The 15,897-nt window shown below is 40.1% G+C and overlaps 1 protein-coding gene across 1 annotated transcript in view; it reads right to left on the reverse strand.

Moving 5' to 3' along the window:
* Nucleotides 1-675: 675 nt before the first annotated feature.
* LOC124796067 (structural maintenance of chromosomes protein 1B-like) overlaps nucleotides 676-15,897 on the reverse strand; it is a 78,726-nt gene continuing 63,504 nt past the window's right edge. Inside the window, exons 6-7 of the mRNA XM_047260153.1 lie at nucleotides 792-969; nucleotides 676-702 (exon numbers count right to left, since the gene is read on the reverse strand). Coding sequence (XP_047116109.1) covers nucleotides 676-702; nucleotides 792-969 — 205 coding nt within the window. The remainder of the gene's footprint in view (nucleotides 703-791; nucleotides 970-15,897) is intronic.

The raw sequence follows: 15,897 nt of genomic DNA on the forward strand, positions 1-15,897 counted from the left end.
GGAATAACTAGTAATGGCACAAGGTATCCTCCACAATGCACCCTGTGGTGGCTTATGGAGTGTGTACGTACATGTAGAATTTTCCTTTTAATTCAAGTTTCAAATGATATGGAGCACAAACACAGAACACTGAGTGACAATATAAAGAATAATGCAAAGTTAACAAAGTTTACAAAGTTTTGGCTACCCCTATTCTAATATAAGGAAAAGAATCATGGACATTGATTAAGAAAGACAGAAGAAAAATACCATCAGCTGAAATCAAATTTTTAAGGAAACTCAAATGATTTACACTCTGAGATCAAATACAAACAAATAGTATAAAAGAAAACTTAATATATAATGACAAATGAAAAAAGGCTGCATAAAATGGAAACAACACATCAACAACCCAGGACACAAACTAATGAAAACAAGGAATCAGTTATAAAACAACAGGAAAGCAAGATGTAGGATGGCCAAGCAACAGACAGCTTCTGCGAAGCTTTTTAAGCCTACTCCATGAAGTGAAACAGAAGACAACTGTCTTACTTTTCACGTATAATCAGCCTCTACTTTCCTCTTTACCAGAAGAGGATGCAGATGTTTATTCTAATAGCCTAAGATACTACACAATCTTTTTGTCTGGCTACTTACTTTATTGTGAGAGAGCATGCAGCTAACGCACGACTTCCTTCAACCTATAACACCACTTAATTTTTGCTGCACATATTGCATTTTTATGTATATGTCAACCATAACATTAGACTGTTAGGCTATTACATTAACCAGAAATAGGCTGCAAAACTTACATTTGGGCACACTCCCACAATAACATCACACTCAGCGGCAATCTTTTTATTCAGAGTGATTACTGTAATCTGCATTGAATCTTTGTGGCTGTTTACATATCTCACAAGTCTGTCAATATTATTTGCATCAAGTGCATCATCCACTTCATCAAATATCAGCAATGGTGACTGTAAGAAGCTGCAAATGAAATAAAGTATTTTGATTAGTTAATAATTAAAACATTATTCCAGGCCCATGGAATACACACAAACAGTATGACCATAAATTTAAAGTAATTGGTGTTCTTTGAAACAGCCAAACATGTGTATGTTAAATGGTTATATCGTATCAGGGTTGGTTGGCTCAGAAACCTGAGATTTTACCATTTGATTCACCAAGGAAACAGAATGGCCCCACTGACTCCAGTAAGAGGGAACTAACAAAATTTTAAGAGATATAATATTTTGAGTAAAAATTTGGATAATTATATTGCTTTGCTCTGTCACTGCAAGTAAAAAAAAAAAATATAAAAAAAAAAAAAAAAAAAATTAAATGTGCTACATAATATATTTTTTGTAGCACAATTTTGCCTCTGTACTCATTTCTCCCATGGTAAATAATATTCAGAATGAGAATTACTCGTCATGTGGTAATGTATCAATGAAAATAATCAATGTTTAGAACAAAATATTGTGGTACAGGAAACGGTGGGAGTGAAAAGGGCTATGACCTGCTGCCGCCTGGGCAGAGGTCTGGTTTCCTGATGGAGTGAGCCTGGGCTGGCCCGCTGCACCAAGCCTGGAAGGAGGACGTAGTGCAGGAAACTCGTACTGCGATGGAGACCTGAACTCATGACTGCTGGTGGCAGCTCCACATGGCCCCTCGTCTGGTCTAGCCCTCACATCCTGGCAGAATTGCTGAGCTGCAAATGAAATTGCTATCAAAATGACAGCTATTTACACATGATAGCAGCACATCTGTTATGCCAACGTGCCACTTTTAGTCACATTCTCAGCAAAGCCACTAGAACACGGAGAAGTAGTCCCCTCGCCTGCACTGTACTTTACCCACTGTGTAAGCAGGTTTCACCAAGTGAGCGTGGCTCATCTCACAATTAGTCAACAGCTCTGCTACTACAATTGGAATGCCTGCATCCTGTACTCACTGGCAGCCAGTGGCTGATGCAATATTTCATCGTACATCCCCACAGATTTGCCCATAACATGGTAGTGGCAGTAAACTAGCCCACTACACAGAAAGACCCAGCCACCCTAGTTTTCATTTAAGACCGATCTGCACAAGCATATCACATTTGCAGAACATGTTTGTACCACAAAAGTGTCTGGCTGCTTAACACACAGGGTTCTGAGACTGCATTTAACCTATAAACCTTACTTACTAGACTTATCTTAAGCTACTCAGTTGCCCACTTAATAGTGCATTATTCTCTTATTTTCTTTGGAACACTGCATTGTGTTTGTATCCTTTTACATCCTGCCAGTCATGTTCTCTTGGCAATTCTCTTTACATAAGCTCATGGCTCATTCCGTGGCCTCATATCCTTTTAAACTCGTTGTCAACACTCACACTACAATATTCCATATTCATTTGCTTTCATGCCCTTTGGATCCAGTCTACTGAAACTGTACTACAGTGGATCGAGTTGAAAAATAGCTCTCCACCTCAGATAGGCAAAGAGTGCTAGGTATCATGAAGCCAAGGTCACCCTCACTTGTGCTGCCCTTCCCTAAATTGCTTAACATGCTGCATCAACTGTTCTGCTGAAATCCGCCCTTCTTGTGGGACTATTAATTGGTTCTGGGAATGGGTCAGGTCTAGTTTCAATGTGTTATTCAGAAAGATTACATTATGTATCGGGACTCCTTCTAGTGATTCACCTGGCTAGTACAACCATGACTTTGTTCATTCAACCGGGTAATTCCTCTTACCTTCGCTGCAGATAGAAGGTTGTCTCCGTTAGATCACACACTGGCCCGTTAATCAACAACCCACTATCCCTCAGCCTCTACTTGCCCTGCCTCTGTGTGCCGTCCCTGTTCATAGCAACTTTTCACCACTAACACATTGTCATATATGGGATAAATCCTGTGTAATACTGTTTGCTGAAAATATGGTTTATGTTCCACCATGTCCCTTGGACAATCTCACCCACTTGTTTTACCAACAAACAGCTGCACTGTGCGTGCATTTTCACCATTTTCAATCATCCGGGCAGATTCTGACAATGTTGTGGTTCTAACTCTGCCATCACTACATGCCTTTCTCCTCCTGCTGAAATTAACAACACAGCATCTGTCCTCAATTGTACAAATATCCCTAGGGCTCCCCATTTCACAAGACTCGGTACATTCTGCCGTCTTGTTCGAATGTCTGATGTCACAGGCCTCTGATGGTCCGAATACCATCGTCAAAATTCTTCCCCACTCGTATCAATTAATTAGCTCCCCATCTCACTGGTTACGGGTGAATGGTGTAACATTTAAATTGTGCAAATATATCCAATGCTGGGAACCCAACGAGTATGTACAATTGTGCCTGGTCAGTCCTCATCTCCAATGATGCCACATGGTAATAAAGAGTTATGCACTGCTTACTGGGCTCTGCAGTCAACCCCAGTTCCAATGGTAGTTCCCCCTGCACTCTTCACAATGTTGACAAGTATTTCTCTGTTGATGACAGGATGGGACTCAGCTGTTCATGCAATGTGGGATGAATAACCTCCTGTAAGCTCACCATCACCACCCGTGGCTAGTGATTGTAAGAGCCCTCTCTTAGTTACTCCCGCATCCAACATGTCCACCTGGGCTTTCATGATTACCAGTTCTCGATTAACAGTGCCCACTGATGCCTTTGTGTACTGCCATCATCTTGCGTATCAGCTTCTGTAGTATGTGTTGTAGCGTGCCACTCCACTACCAACTTACTACCCTCTGCCAATTTCCTCACCATTTCCACAGTCTTGTTCCATTCTCTGACGTCACAGGTATCTGATGGTCCAAACAACATCTTCAGAATTCAACCCCAAGCATATCAAAACCCTTTTCAATTGAGGTAGCGAATGTGGCACCACCTCCACTGCTTGCTGCATCTGTTCCCATAACTGTTCATAAGACTTACGCAACTTCTCACATTCCTCAGTAACTACTCCAAACACTCCCCTGCTTTTGGCTCATTGTTGAAACCCAGAAAACATTTCCTCCTGCCTCTTCACTTCATTCCGGGATTCTCATGCATTAAGAACTAAACTCAGCGTCAATTGGTGGCTGGTAACCACCACATCCCCTTGTATGGCACAAAGAACTCCCCCTGCCAGGTAGTGCCACCCACTCTGCTCCATGTGAAGAGGTGTAGCACTGCCATGACTAGCATCCCTTCCATCCTTGATTTTGGTGTACAGAAGCCTGAGGACAATACCTGTCATCATCCTCCCTGACCCCTCAGAAGTCTGCCGCCACTGGTCAGCACTTCCACACAAAACTAAAAGACCCCTCACTCTAACACAAAAACTTATTCCTTTATCATTAATGTATTACACTCTGACACCTCGCACTTTACTATTGACAAACACAATAAAATACCTCTGTCACTTCCTTGACCTGACCTCATTGCATATAGTACCTCATGAACGGGTCCATCCACTTTCTGATGTCTACTCCTCCATTTCTTCCCTTTTGCGACCTTCTCAGGCTCTGCTCTTAACACTCCTGGGATAGAATCCAGAGCAACATGGAATAGTCAAAAGTGTCTAACATGCACTATTGTTGATGTTGTTGGTAACTGTAGGATAACACTGACTGGTGACATAATTTGGTAAGATCGTTGGTACCACATGTTGAATTTCATAGTCTTACTCTTAGGCATGTAAGTGTTTGAAAACATATCCACAGCCTTAAGCCATCAGCACACGGATCGTGCTGTCAAACGTCAACGTTGAGTGTGCTGAATTTCGTAGTCTCACCCTTAGGCTTGTAAGCTTTTGAAAACATATCCACTGCCTTAAGCCATCGGCACACGGATCGTGCTGTCGAACATCAACGTTGAGTATGCTGAGTTCAACGTGCTGCTGAACACTCAGGAATGATGCAACTTGTGCATACAGTACTTGCCCCAACATGGTACACGCGATTACAATGCACTATAGAGCGCAGTTGCGGGAAGTTTCTAGTTCGTTAATCACACTGTTTACTAAACGGGCGCACATAAAATTCCCATGTTAGCTCTATTAAAACGCACATTTCCTCCATTGTCCACGAAAAGGTAACTACCATGTCCAATCAATAAGGACACAAGCTTATAAAAGTTCCATTACAAACAGTGTGATACAAATTTGCAATACTTCTTCACATAAAACAAACATTATTTAATCATCCCCACATTTTAGTAAAACCCCAATGTCAATCTTACTCGATCACTGTTCCTATCCAGTAACAGAATTTTTGCAACATGTGAATTATGAAGCGGAAAAGAAAAAAAGGAGCAAAATATCTTTATACAAGTAGCGCAAGCTGTCCTGTAGATCAAGCCAATCAAACATCCAAAGAAAGGTGAACATATATTTACATACATCAAAAATTATAGTATACACTTATATGAAACTAATAATAAAGTATCAGAACCTCATAAAAACGCAAATGTTAGGAAAAATAAGTTGGGAAGTGGAGGGCCGCGAACCACCGCCTGAACATAGAAATTTTACAAATCACTGACACTACTCACCACGCTAATCCAACATCATGACTGGTTGCCATTCCTAGGATCTTAGACTTGCTGAAAGCTTTAATCGTAGCTATGCTACCGAAATTTAATTATAACAAATTGTACCAAGAACAATGCATTTTGGGTGGATCCTCAGTGTATCGCTGCCTTCAAATAGCATACTCTCATAATACGCAAGTTACAATAATACTTTTGCCATGAATATGATGTTTCTCATTATTTTATTGCAACGGATCACACAGTTAACAACGGGTTTTCCAGTGATTCTCAATTTGCAGGTGCTCAGAAATGGCATATATACGTATAGGCTTGAAATGAATGCCATAACTTTGTGCTGAAGGAAGAAAGCGCGCATGTGATGTCGGTGGCGTTGTGCCATCTCATTGATCAATGATCAGATACACACGCAGAATATCTGACATGCTAGATATTGCTCTGCACGTTCAGAAAAGACTCCCAAACGTGCTGTTTCATGCTATGGTGTCAGAAAATTGGCATGCTCAACATTTGGATGCACAGTCCGTGTGCCGACGGCCTTACTCTACAAGGTGTTAGCTTCCCATGAGCTTCACAGCTTCCTCTTGTCTCTTCAATGCATTATTATTATTTTTTTTTCTTCCACCTATCTCCATACTTCCTTCACCGTCTCACAAAATCATGGACTGACCTTCCATCCTTACCCCTTCTTGCCTTAATCATATCAATTGATTATGGCATTTTCCTGCCATCTCATACATCATATTCTTATATTAGTGTATGCTGACATGACAAATGAGAGATATGTGTCCCAGTCACTATGGTGTGATTTCACATAGTAGTTGAACAATCTTCTGATCGCACAATGCACCCATTTTATCCTGGACTAGTTTTCAGTTTCTTCACATGTAACATAATTTATTTATATCAAGTCTGACATAAGACTGGTGTGTAATCTTTGTCTCTTGCATGCCAAACTTAAATATCCAGTTTCTGACCTTGGCTTCTGCAACTGTAACAGCTTGCTGGTTTGGTGTAGTAATAATCTCTACATACTGAGAAACACTATTACTGTCATCACAAAATGGTTCCCTGCTGGAGCCCAGCTGAATCCTAACATATCTATCCCAATTTTTTCAAGTGGCTTCTATGTTTCTGGGGTCTCTATAATGGTATCTGGTTATCACACAGGTCTGCACACTGCACGCAGTTTCTCACGTACTGATCCGTATCTCCTTTTCCACCAATATCTGTCAATCACACTTCAGTTTGTTATTTTGCACCATTCATGACCAGACATGTTTATTCAGTACTTCCTTCTTCAACATAGTCAGCACCACTACCTGTGGCTTTACCTAGTCATTTTAATCACATATGCTAAACTACTGTAGCATTTTGTATAGCCTGAAGTCACTAACAGCATTCCGTGCTGCTTGGCATTCAGCAAGGTCATGATCCAGTACGTGCACTATTGCTACCTTTCTGCTCAAAGCATCTGCCTTATAAATTTAAGAATATTTATTTTGTAAGTTTTGCACCCTCTTTATTACATTCCCTCAGTAAATTACGGTTGTACCATATTTTTAGATCATTCTACAACTTGTCTTCATGAATCATTAAACACTATGCCACTGCCAAATACTGTGGACAAGCCATTGCTAATGGTGATCCAAATGTGTTCTTGGAAGAAGAGAACAATCTGAACAAAATTTTTGATCAGGATGTTTCAAAAATTTTCAGTAATTGTAGAAAGCTGTTAGTAAATGAAAAACGTGACGGAAGGAATAAGACAAAGATAAAACACAGATGAACTACACAGAGTACCCGAAAGAACTTGCTTCCCTTCTAACAGCCGTGTACCGCAAGTCTCTAGAGGAACGGAAGGTTCCAAATGATTGGAAAAGAGCACAGGTAGTCCCAGTTTTCAAGAAGGGTCATCGAGCAGATGCGCAAAACTATAGGCCTATATCTCTGACATCGATCTGTTGTAGAATTTTAGAACATGTTTTTTGCTCGCATATCATGTCATTTCTGGAAACCCAGAATCTACTCTGTAGGAATCAACATGGATTCCGGAAACAGCAATCGTGTGAGACCCAACTCGCTTTATTTGTTCATGAGACCCAGAAAATATTAGATACAGGCTCCCAGGTGGATGCCATTTTCCTTGACTTCCGGAAGGCGTTCGATACAGTTCCATACCGTCGCCTGATAAACAAAGTAAGAGCCTACAGAATATCAGACCAGCTGTGTGGCTGGATTGAAGAGTTTCTAGCAAACAGAACACAGCATGCTGTTCTCAATGGTGAGACATCTACAGATGTTAAAGTAACTTCTGGCGTGCCACAGGGGAGTGTTATGGGACAATTGCTTTTCACAATATATATAAATGACCTAGTAGATAGTGTCGGAAGTTCCATGCAGCTTTTCGTGGATGATGCTGTAGTATACAGAGAAGTTGCAGCATTAGAAAATTGCAGCGAAATGCAGGAAGATCTGCAGTGGATAGGCACTTGGTGCAGGAAGTGGCAACTGACCCTTAACATAGACTAATGTAATGTATTGTGAATACATACAAAGAAGGATCCTTTATTGTATGATTATATGATAGCGGAACAAAGACTGGTAGCAGTTACTTCTGTAAAATATCTGGGAGTATGCGTACGGAAGGATTTGAAGTGGAATGATCATATAAAATTAATTGTTGGTATGGCAGGTGCCAAGCTGATATTCATTGGGAGAGTCCTTAGAAAATGTAATCCATCAACTAAGGAGGTGGCTTACAAAACACTTGTTCGACCTATACTTGAGTATTGCTCATCAGTGTGGGATCCGTGCCAGGTCGAGTTGACAGAGGAGATAGAGAAGATCCAAAGAAGAGCGGTGTGTTTCGTCACAGGGTTATTTGGTAAGCGTGATAGCGTTACGGAGATGTTTAGCAAACTCAAGTGGCAGACTACGCAAGAGAGGCGCTATGCATCACGGTGTAGCTTGCTGTCCAGGTTTCGAGAGGGTGCGTTTCTGGATGAGGAATCTAATACATTGCTTCTCCCTACTTATACCTCCTGAGGAGATCACGAATGTAAAATTAGAGAGATTCGAGCGCACAAGGAGGCTTTCTGGCAGTCGTTCTTCGAACATACGCGACTGGAACAGGAAAGGGAGGTAATGACAGTGGCACGTAAAGTGTCCTCCGCCACACACCGCTGGGTGGGTTGCGGAGTATAAATGTAGATGTAGATGTAGAACTGCCCAACTCGAGAAATGCAAGAAAAATGACAAAAAGACCAAATGACAATCGGGGAAACCATATATTTCTTCCAAAGGCAAACATATCTCTGGACGGTCAGTTAAACCAAAGGATTGCTCAAAGTGCTTAAGGAAATGCAGCTCTAATTTCACTGAGCTGGGTGACTAAACATTCACAAACAATTTTGTAATTTACATGATACAGACAGACTAACAGCAGTCATACATCAGTTCACTCTTAGAAAAGAAATATAAGTACAGTAATAGGACTTCCTACAGACTCATCTAGGAGGAATGTCACAAAAGTGGTCAAAAGGCACAGGTCTGTCAGTCCTCCTTTCTTGACTCATTCATTTGTACACCAGGTTCTGTAAAAAAGGCATGATCAAAACATAATTCCTAGAGATCAAAGAGGGCAGCACAAATTAGCTGTACCTCAATCAGATACTGTGAAAGAAATCAATACCTTTCAAAAACTCCCTTCACACACATTATGCTACGAAGGATTTTGAGAAAGTGTACTTGTCTCATGAGCTAAATCTTCAAAAAATTTACCAAATGTATGTCAAAACTTATGAAAATAATAACATCACCCCTGATATTGGATCTTTTTATTGAAACATATTTAATACAGAATTTAACCTATCCTTCCAAGTGCCTGAACATGACATGTCTGATACATGCTACAGGTTCTCTTATATGAATGCCACATAGAAAGAAATTCACTGTTCAGGCTCATGTAGATTGAAAGTGTTTAGCCTGAGAACGAAGAGACAGCTTAAAGTTGGAAGCTGTATCAGGAAAAGCCCATTTAGCCATATTTGATTTGGAGGCTATTTGCTACAGTTCAAAGACAGATGCTATGGAATTGTTCTGTCAACAAAGGCTTGCTGTGTACAACCTGTCAGTATAAAACAGTTTCAAGAGAAGCTGTGCATGCCAGACGTGGACAGCCAAACGTGGAACTGTAGAAACTGGGTCATGCTCATTTAATTTTCTAGAACCAAATACAAATGGTAACAACTGGAATTTCTTTTCCAATACTTGTGGAGAGGGAGGAAAAATTACAAACATGTCTGCTATGCTTCAATTTACTGTTGAGCAGTTGGTATCCCTGTAATATACCACGTGGGGTAGTGCAGTGGTTAGCACATGGGACACGCATTTGGGAGGATAACAGTTCAAAGCCATGTCTGGCCATCCTGATTTAGGTTTTCTGTGATATCGCTAAATCATTTACAGTAAATGTCGGGATGGTTCCCTCAAAAGGGCACAGCCGCTACCCTTCTCCATTCTTCCCTAATCCAAGTTTGTGCTCCATCTCCAGTGACCTTGTTGTCAATGGGACATTAAAGACTCCTCCTCTTATTCCTGTAACAAACCATATATCCTTTAAGCCAGGACACACAAACGGAGTGTGACTCAGTTCATGTCTCAATAGAGTAAAATATAAAACGTTTCACATATTTGATCCATCAGGATGGTTCTCTGCCACCAGAATGACAAATAAAAGAATACCATGTTATTGAAGTTCAGCAGAAGGATGTTCTGGACTTCCCAGAAATGAGATGCTAGAAAATTAAGAAAAGAAAAGCTGACACTGATGGAAATAATGTCAACTGGCTCAAGACAATCTGGTTTCAGAATCAAGAAGAAAAATCTACACACTTATTTAAATACAGGAACAATACTTCTGAAGAGTTTAAAATAACGGAAACGTTCTGCATAACTAAAACAAGGTTGCAAGAATATTTCTCACTTCAGCCTTTGTATTCATCTGCAGTTCCCATACCGAAAGAAAAGGTTAAGGCTCCTCTAGATCTTTGCAACATGGGTACCATACCAGAGCACTGCCATCACTTCTACAGGTCATTAATGATAAATACATCACCTGATGAAGAAACACAAACTAATGTTGATGATAATGATAACTAAATTATTTGCAGCTCTCATAATGTTTTGTTTACTAATTCATTGATGTCTTTACAAATAAATAAAATAAATATGTTCATTCTCTGTTGATCCATTGTGGATGTGGGACAGTGACTGGTCAACTATTCAACAAAGAAATTCGCCAAACACTTATGTGTATTGAGAAGTTATTTTATTTCTGCCAACAGTCTTCGCAATTCAATATGTTATCCTCAAACCCCACGTGCACCCCTAAAAAATGATTGATGTTGGCATAACAGACCATTGTTTCCGCATGTCACGAATTCTCAAATGCACTTGAGAACTCACAACATCCAGAACAGATGGCTTCAGTATGCCAATATCAATAGTTCTGGAGAGGTGCGTATGGAGCCTGAAGAGATGGCATATTGAATTGCGAACACTGGTAGTGAAAATAGAATAAAATAACTTCTCTATTTGTGTGGCAGTCTGCCAAATTTCTCTGTTAAATAATTATATTTTGTTTTTCATATATGGCAATTACTCTTTGTGTTGTTTAAAATCAAATGACAATATAATTAACTTGTGAAGCACTGTAAAATCCCTAAAACAAATTGTTAAGAATTTTTAATGGAATTGGGCAAAATAGATTTTGTTTAGAAGTGCATTCCATGTTATTGTTACTCCTACTACATCAAATGTAACTACCCGGAGCACCAAGATGTTTAAAGTCAAAACAATGTATCTACAAGAGTGCCTATCTTTTTGTTTATGCAGTACTTAATGCTGAAGTTGAAAAATTGTTGAATGAGTATAAACACACTCTAACAACCATGAAATATCATGATAAACAGCATTGTGAACTCAGGTGGTCCCGATGATACTGTTTCCAACACACACACACACACACACACACACACACACACACACACACACACACACACACACAGATTTGCTGACACCTGTGCTCATTGTATGTGCATCACAAACAGCTCATGTCAGTAGTGCACATAGACAGTTGGGGATCTTGTTGTGGCAGCCAGCTCTGTGAAGAATGACTGCATCCCAGCAGCCATTGGCGTGTAGCCCAGAGGCACACCCACTGTGTTGGCAGAAAACAGCTTCCGTTCCTGGGAAAAGTAGTCCTGCTTGCTGATGGAGTGAGCCTGGGATAGCATGCTGCACCATGGCACTATGTTTCGAGGGCTGACATGATGCTGGAAGCTGGTAACATGATGGAGACCTGAACACGTGACTACTACTGGCAAATCCATGTGATCGTCTCATCTGTTGTAGCCCCCACATCCTGGTTGAACTGCTGGGCTATGCCCAAAACTGCTACCAAAAATAAGCCACTTATACAAGATAGCTGCACATCTGTTACGCCAATGTGCCACTCAAGTCATGTTCTTGGCAAAGCCACTATAATACATTGGTGCAAAAATCCCCTTATCCATAATGTGCATTACTGTAACTGAAGCTGGCCCAAACCAAAAGCTCTGTTATAGTATCAGAATGCCAACACTCTGCACTCACCAATGGCTACTGCAGTACTTCACCATGTATCCCACATATTTGCCAACAAAATTATAGTGGCACTACAAAATCCACGTTAATTAATATTTAACATAAATTTAACATTACAATTACAAGGATTGGATCAAACAACAGCCAACCATACTGCTAATAACCACACAAGCTGGAAGGAACAATAATTAAAATAAAATAGCTAGAATAGCTGAGAACACAATAGCCAAAAATAAACCAAATAGAGCAGACAAACAAAATCTCCAAAACTTACTTATACAAATGCAGCTGATAAACAAGAGGTAATGTACAAATGGAATGCTGGTAAAAGGACAAAGTAAATCAGTCCAGTAATTGAAAACAAGGCCAACAATATAAATGTCAGAAAGGAAAATCCCTTAGCACAACTAATAACAGAATAAAATGCACTCAGAGAATACAATTCAGTTAGAATCTTCTCCTATTAAAACCTATTTCAGATAACAATGCTACACCTTGCAGCAGCCTGCCAATATAACAGTAGAACAACTAGCACAGCTTAAGTTGAAACACAGCCAATCGCAAGAGTCTACACGCTGATGTTTCTGTCAAGCAAAACTGGCACAACACTCTTCTTACGCACCAACATCCAAGAGTATACATGGTGATTAACATCTGCTTGTGTCTTGTCAGCATGACCCGCCCAGGGGCCGAGATGCCGGTACAGTCAGCTCGCCAGTAATAGGAACTGATGCTTCGTGTTGACACCAAGTCACTGCTTGCTTGCACTGCAACTCCACCAGGCTGACCCCACTGTTGACCATGTGAATTTGCTGCTCCGTCAGTACAGTTCACATCTGACTCAGTTGCTTATTTGTTGTGATTCCTTACTGGCTCTCCGCAGATAGTCCACATCTCCTTTAGCTTGCAGCTCTTATTTCAAGGAGTTAGTTCATGAACTCACACGAATAGTAAACAGTTCCGAAAACACACTTGACCTCTTAGCAACAAATAATCCTGAGTTAATAACGAGCATCAAAACCAATACAGGGATTAGTGAACACAGGGTTGTCGTAGTGAGATTGAATATTGTAATCCCCAAATCCTCCAAAAATAAACGAAAAATATGCCTATTCAAAAGAGCAGCTAAAAATTCACTTGATGCCTTCCTGAGAGACAATCTCCACTCATTCCAAATTAATACTGTAAGTGTAGACCAGATGTGGCTTAAATTCAAAGAAATAATATCGGCAGCAATTGAGAGATTTATACCAAATAAATTAACAAACAACAGAGCTGATCCTCCTTGGTACACAAAACAGGTTAGAACACTGTTGCAGAAACAACAAAACAAACATGCCAAATTTAAACAGACATAAAATCCCCAAGATTGGCGATCTTTTACAGAAGCTCGAAATTTAGTGCCGACTTCAATGTGAGATGCTCATAACAGTTTCCACAACAAATCTTTGTCTCGAAACCTGCCAGAAAATCCAAAGAGATTCTGGTCGTATGTGAAGTATGTTAGCGGCAAGAAGTAATCAGTGCCTTCTCTGCGTGATAATAATGGAGATACTATCAAAGACAATGCTGCCGAAGCAGAGTTACTAAACACAGCCTTTCAAAATGCCTTCACAATAGAAGACAAAGTAAATATTCCAGAATTCAAATCGAGAACAGCTGCCAACATGAGTAACATAGAAGTAAATATCCTCGGAGTAGTGAAGCAACTTAAATCACTTAATAAAAGCAAGTCTTCTGGTCTAGACTGCATACCAATTAGGTTCCTTTCGGAGTATGCTGATGCATTAACTCCATACTTAACAATTGATCGTTCGCTCAACGAAAGATCCGTACCCAAAGACTGGAAAGTTGCACAGGTCACACCAATATTCACGAAATGTATTAGGAGTAATCCACTTAATTACAGGCCCATATCGTTAACATCGATATGCAGTGGGATTTTGGAACATATATTGTGTTCGAACATTATGAATTACCTCAAAGAAAACTGTTTATTGACACATAGTCAACATAGGTTTAGAACCACCGTTCTTGTGAAACACAACTAGCTCTTTATTCACATGAAGTGTTGAGGGCTAGTTACAAGGGATTTCAGATCAATTACATATTTCTAGATTTCCGGAAGGCTTTTGACACTGTACCACATAAGCGCCTTGTAGTTAAATTGCGTGCTTATGGAATATCGTCTCAGTTATGTAACTGGATTTGTGATTTCCTGTCAGAGAGGCCACAGTTTGTAGTAATTGACGGAAAGTCATCAAGTAAAACAGAAGTGATTTCTGGCATTCCCCAAAGTAGTGTTACAGGCCCTTTGCTGTTCCTTATATATATAAACGATTTGGAAGACAATCTGAACAGCTGTCTTAGGTTGTTTGCAGATGACACTGTCATTTATCGACTAATAAAATCATCATAAGATCAAAACAAATTGCAAAACAATTAAGAAAAGATATCTAAATGGTGCAACAATTGGCAGTTGGCCTTAAATAATGAAAAGTGTGAGTCATCCACATGAGTGCTAAAAGGAATTCATTAAACTTTGGTTACATGATAAATCAGTCAAATACAAAGACTGTAAATTCACGTAAATACCTCGGAATTAAAATTACGAACAACTTAGACGGAACACATAGAAAATGTTGTGGGTAAGGCTAACCAAAGACTGTGTTTTATTGGCAGGACACTTAGAAAATGTAGCAGATCTACTAAGAAGACTGCCTACACTACATTTGTCTGTCCTCTTTTAGAATACAGCTGCACGGTGTGGGATCCTTACCAGATAGGACTGACGGAGTACACTGAAAAAGTTCAAAGAAGGGCAGCACGTTTTGTATTATCCCAAAATGATACAGGATTTGGGCTGGACATCATTAAAAGAAAGGTGTTTTTCGTTGGGACAGAATAAATGCATTTTTCATTGGGACAGAATCATCTCACGAAATTCCAATCATCAAATTTCTCCTCCGAATGCAAAAATATTTTATTAACACTGACCTACATAGGGAGAAATGATCACCATGATAAAATAAGGGAAATCAGAGCTCGTATGGAAAGATATAGGTGTTCATTCTTTCCGTGCACTATACGAGATTAGAATAGTAGAGAACTGTGAAGGTGGTTTGATGAACCCTCTGCCTGGCACTTATGTGATTTGCACAGTATCCATGTAGATGTAGATGTAGATGTATATGTATGACGACAACAGTCATTTCATCCTTCGTACACATGGGGCTGTTATCACCAGCTGTCACCGGCTGCTTGCCAGTCATCTTCCTGAACCAGCCAGACCTGGGCAGAAACAAGCTGGGTAATGCAATTTTTGACCTGACAATGCTGATCACCAATGCTGATACACTATGGCCGCACATCCACTACTTAACAATGCCTGCTCATAACTAACTGGTTGAACACCTGTTGTTAACAGTTGTTAGTTAAAACTGCCACTACAGACACTGAACTTCTTGGAACTTGTTGTCTGGATCGTGTTCTCAAGTACTGGCAAATTTGTGGCCAGATGCCCTTCCTGTCACTTTAGTATCAGTTATCTTAGGGGGAGAAGTCATGCACGCCACATGTTTGTGAATTGTGTAAATTTTGTTCTGTGTGGGTTCATATGTTAACTGTTTGTTTACCATATTTTCTGTGGCCGGAAAGAGAATTTGAAACTGCCTAAAAACTGTTGGTCCGGATCACTTTCTTGTCTCACAAGCAAACACACTGAGCACTATAATATATTTTGTG

The sequence above is a fragment of the Schistocerca piceifrons genome, chromosome 4, assembly GCF_021461385.2.
Source record: "Schistocerca piceifrons isolate TAMUIC-IGC-003096 chromosome 4, iqSchPice1.1, whole genome shotgun sequence".
In the NCBI taxonomy this organism is placed as follows: Eukaryota; Metazoa; Arthropoda; class Insecta; order Orthoptera; family Acrididae; genus Schistocerca; species Schistocerca piceifrons.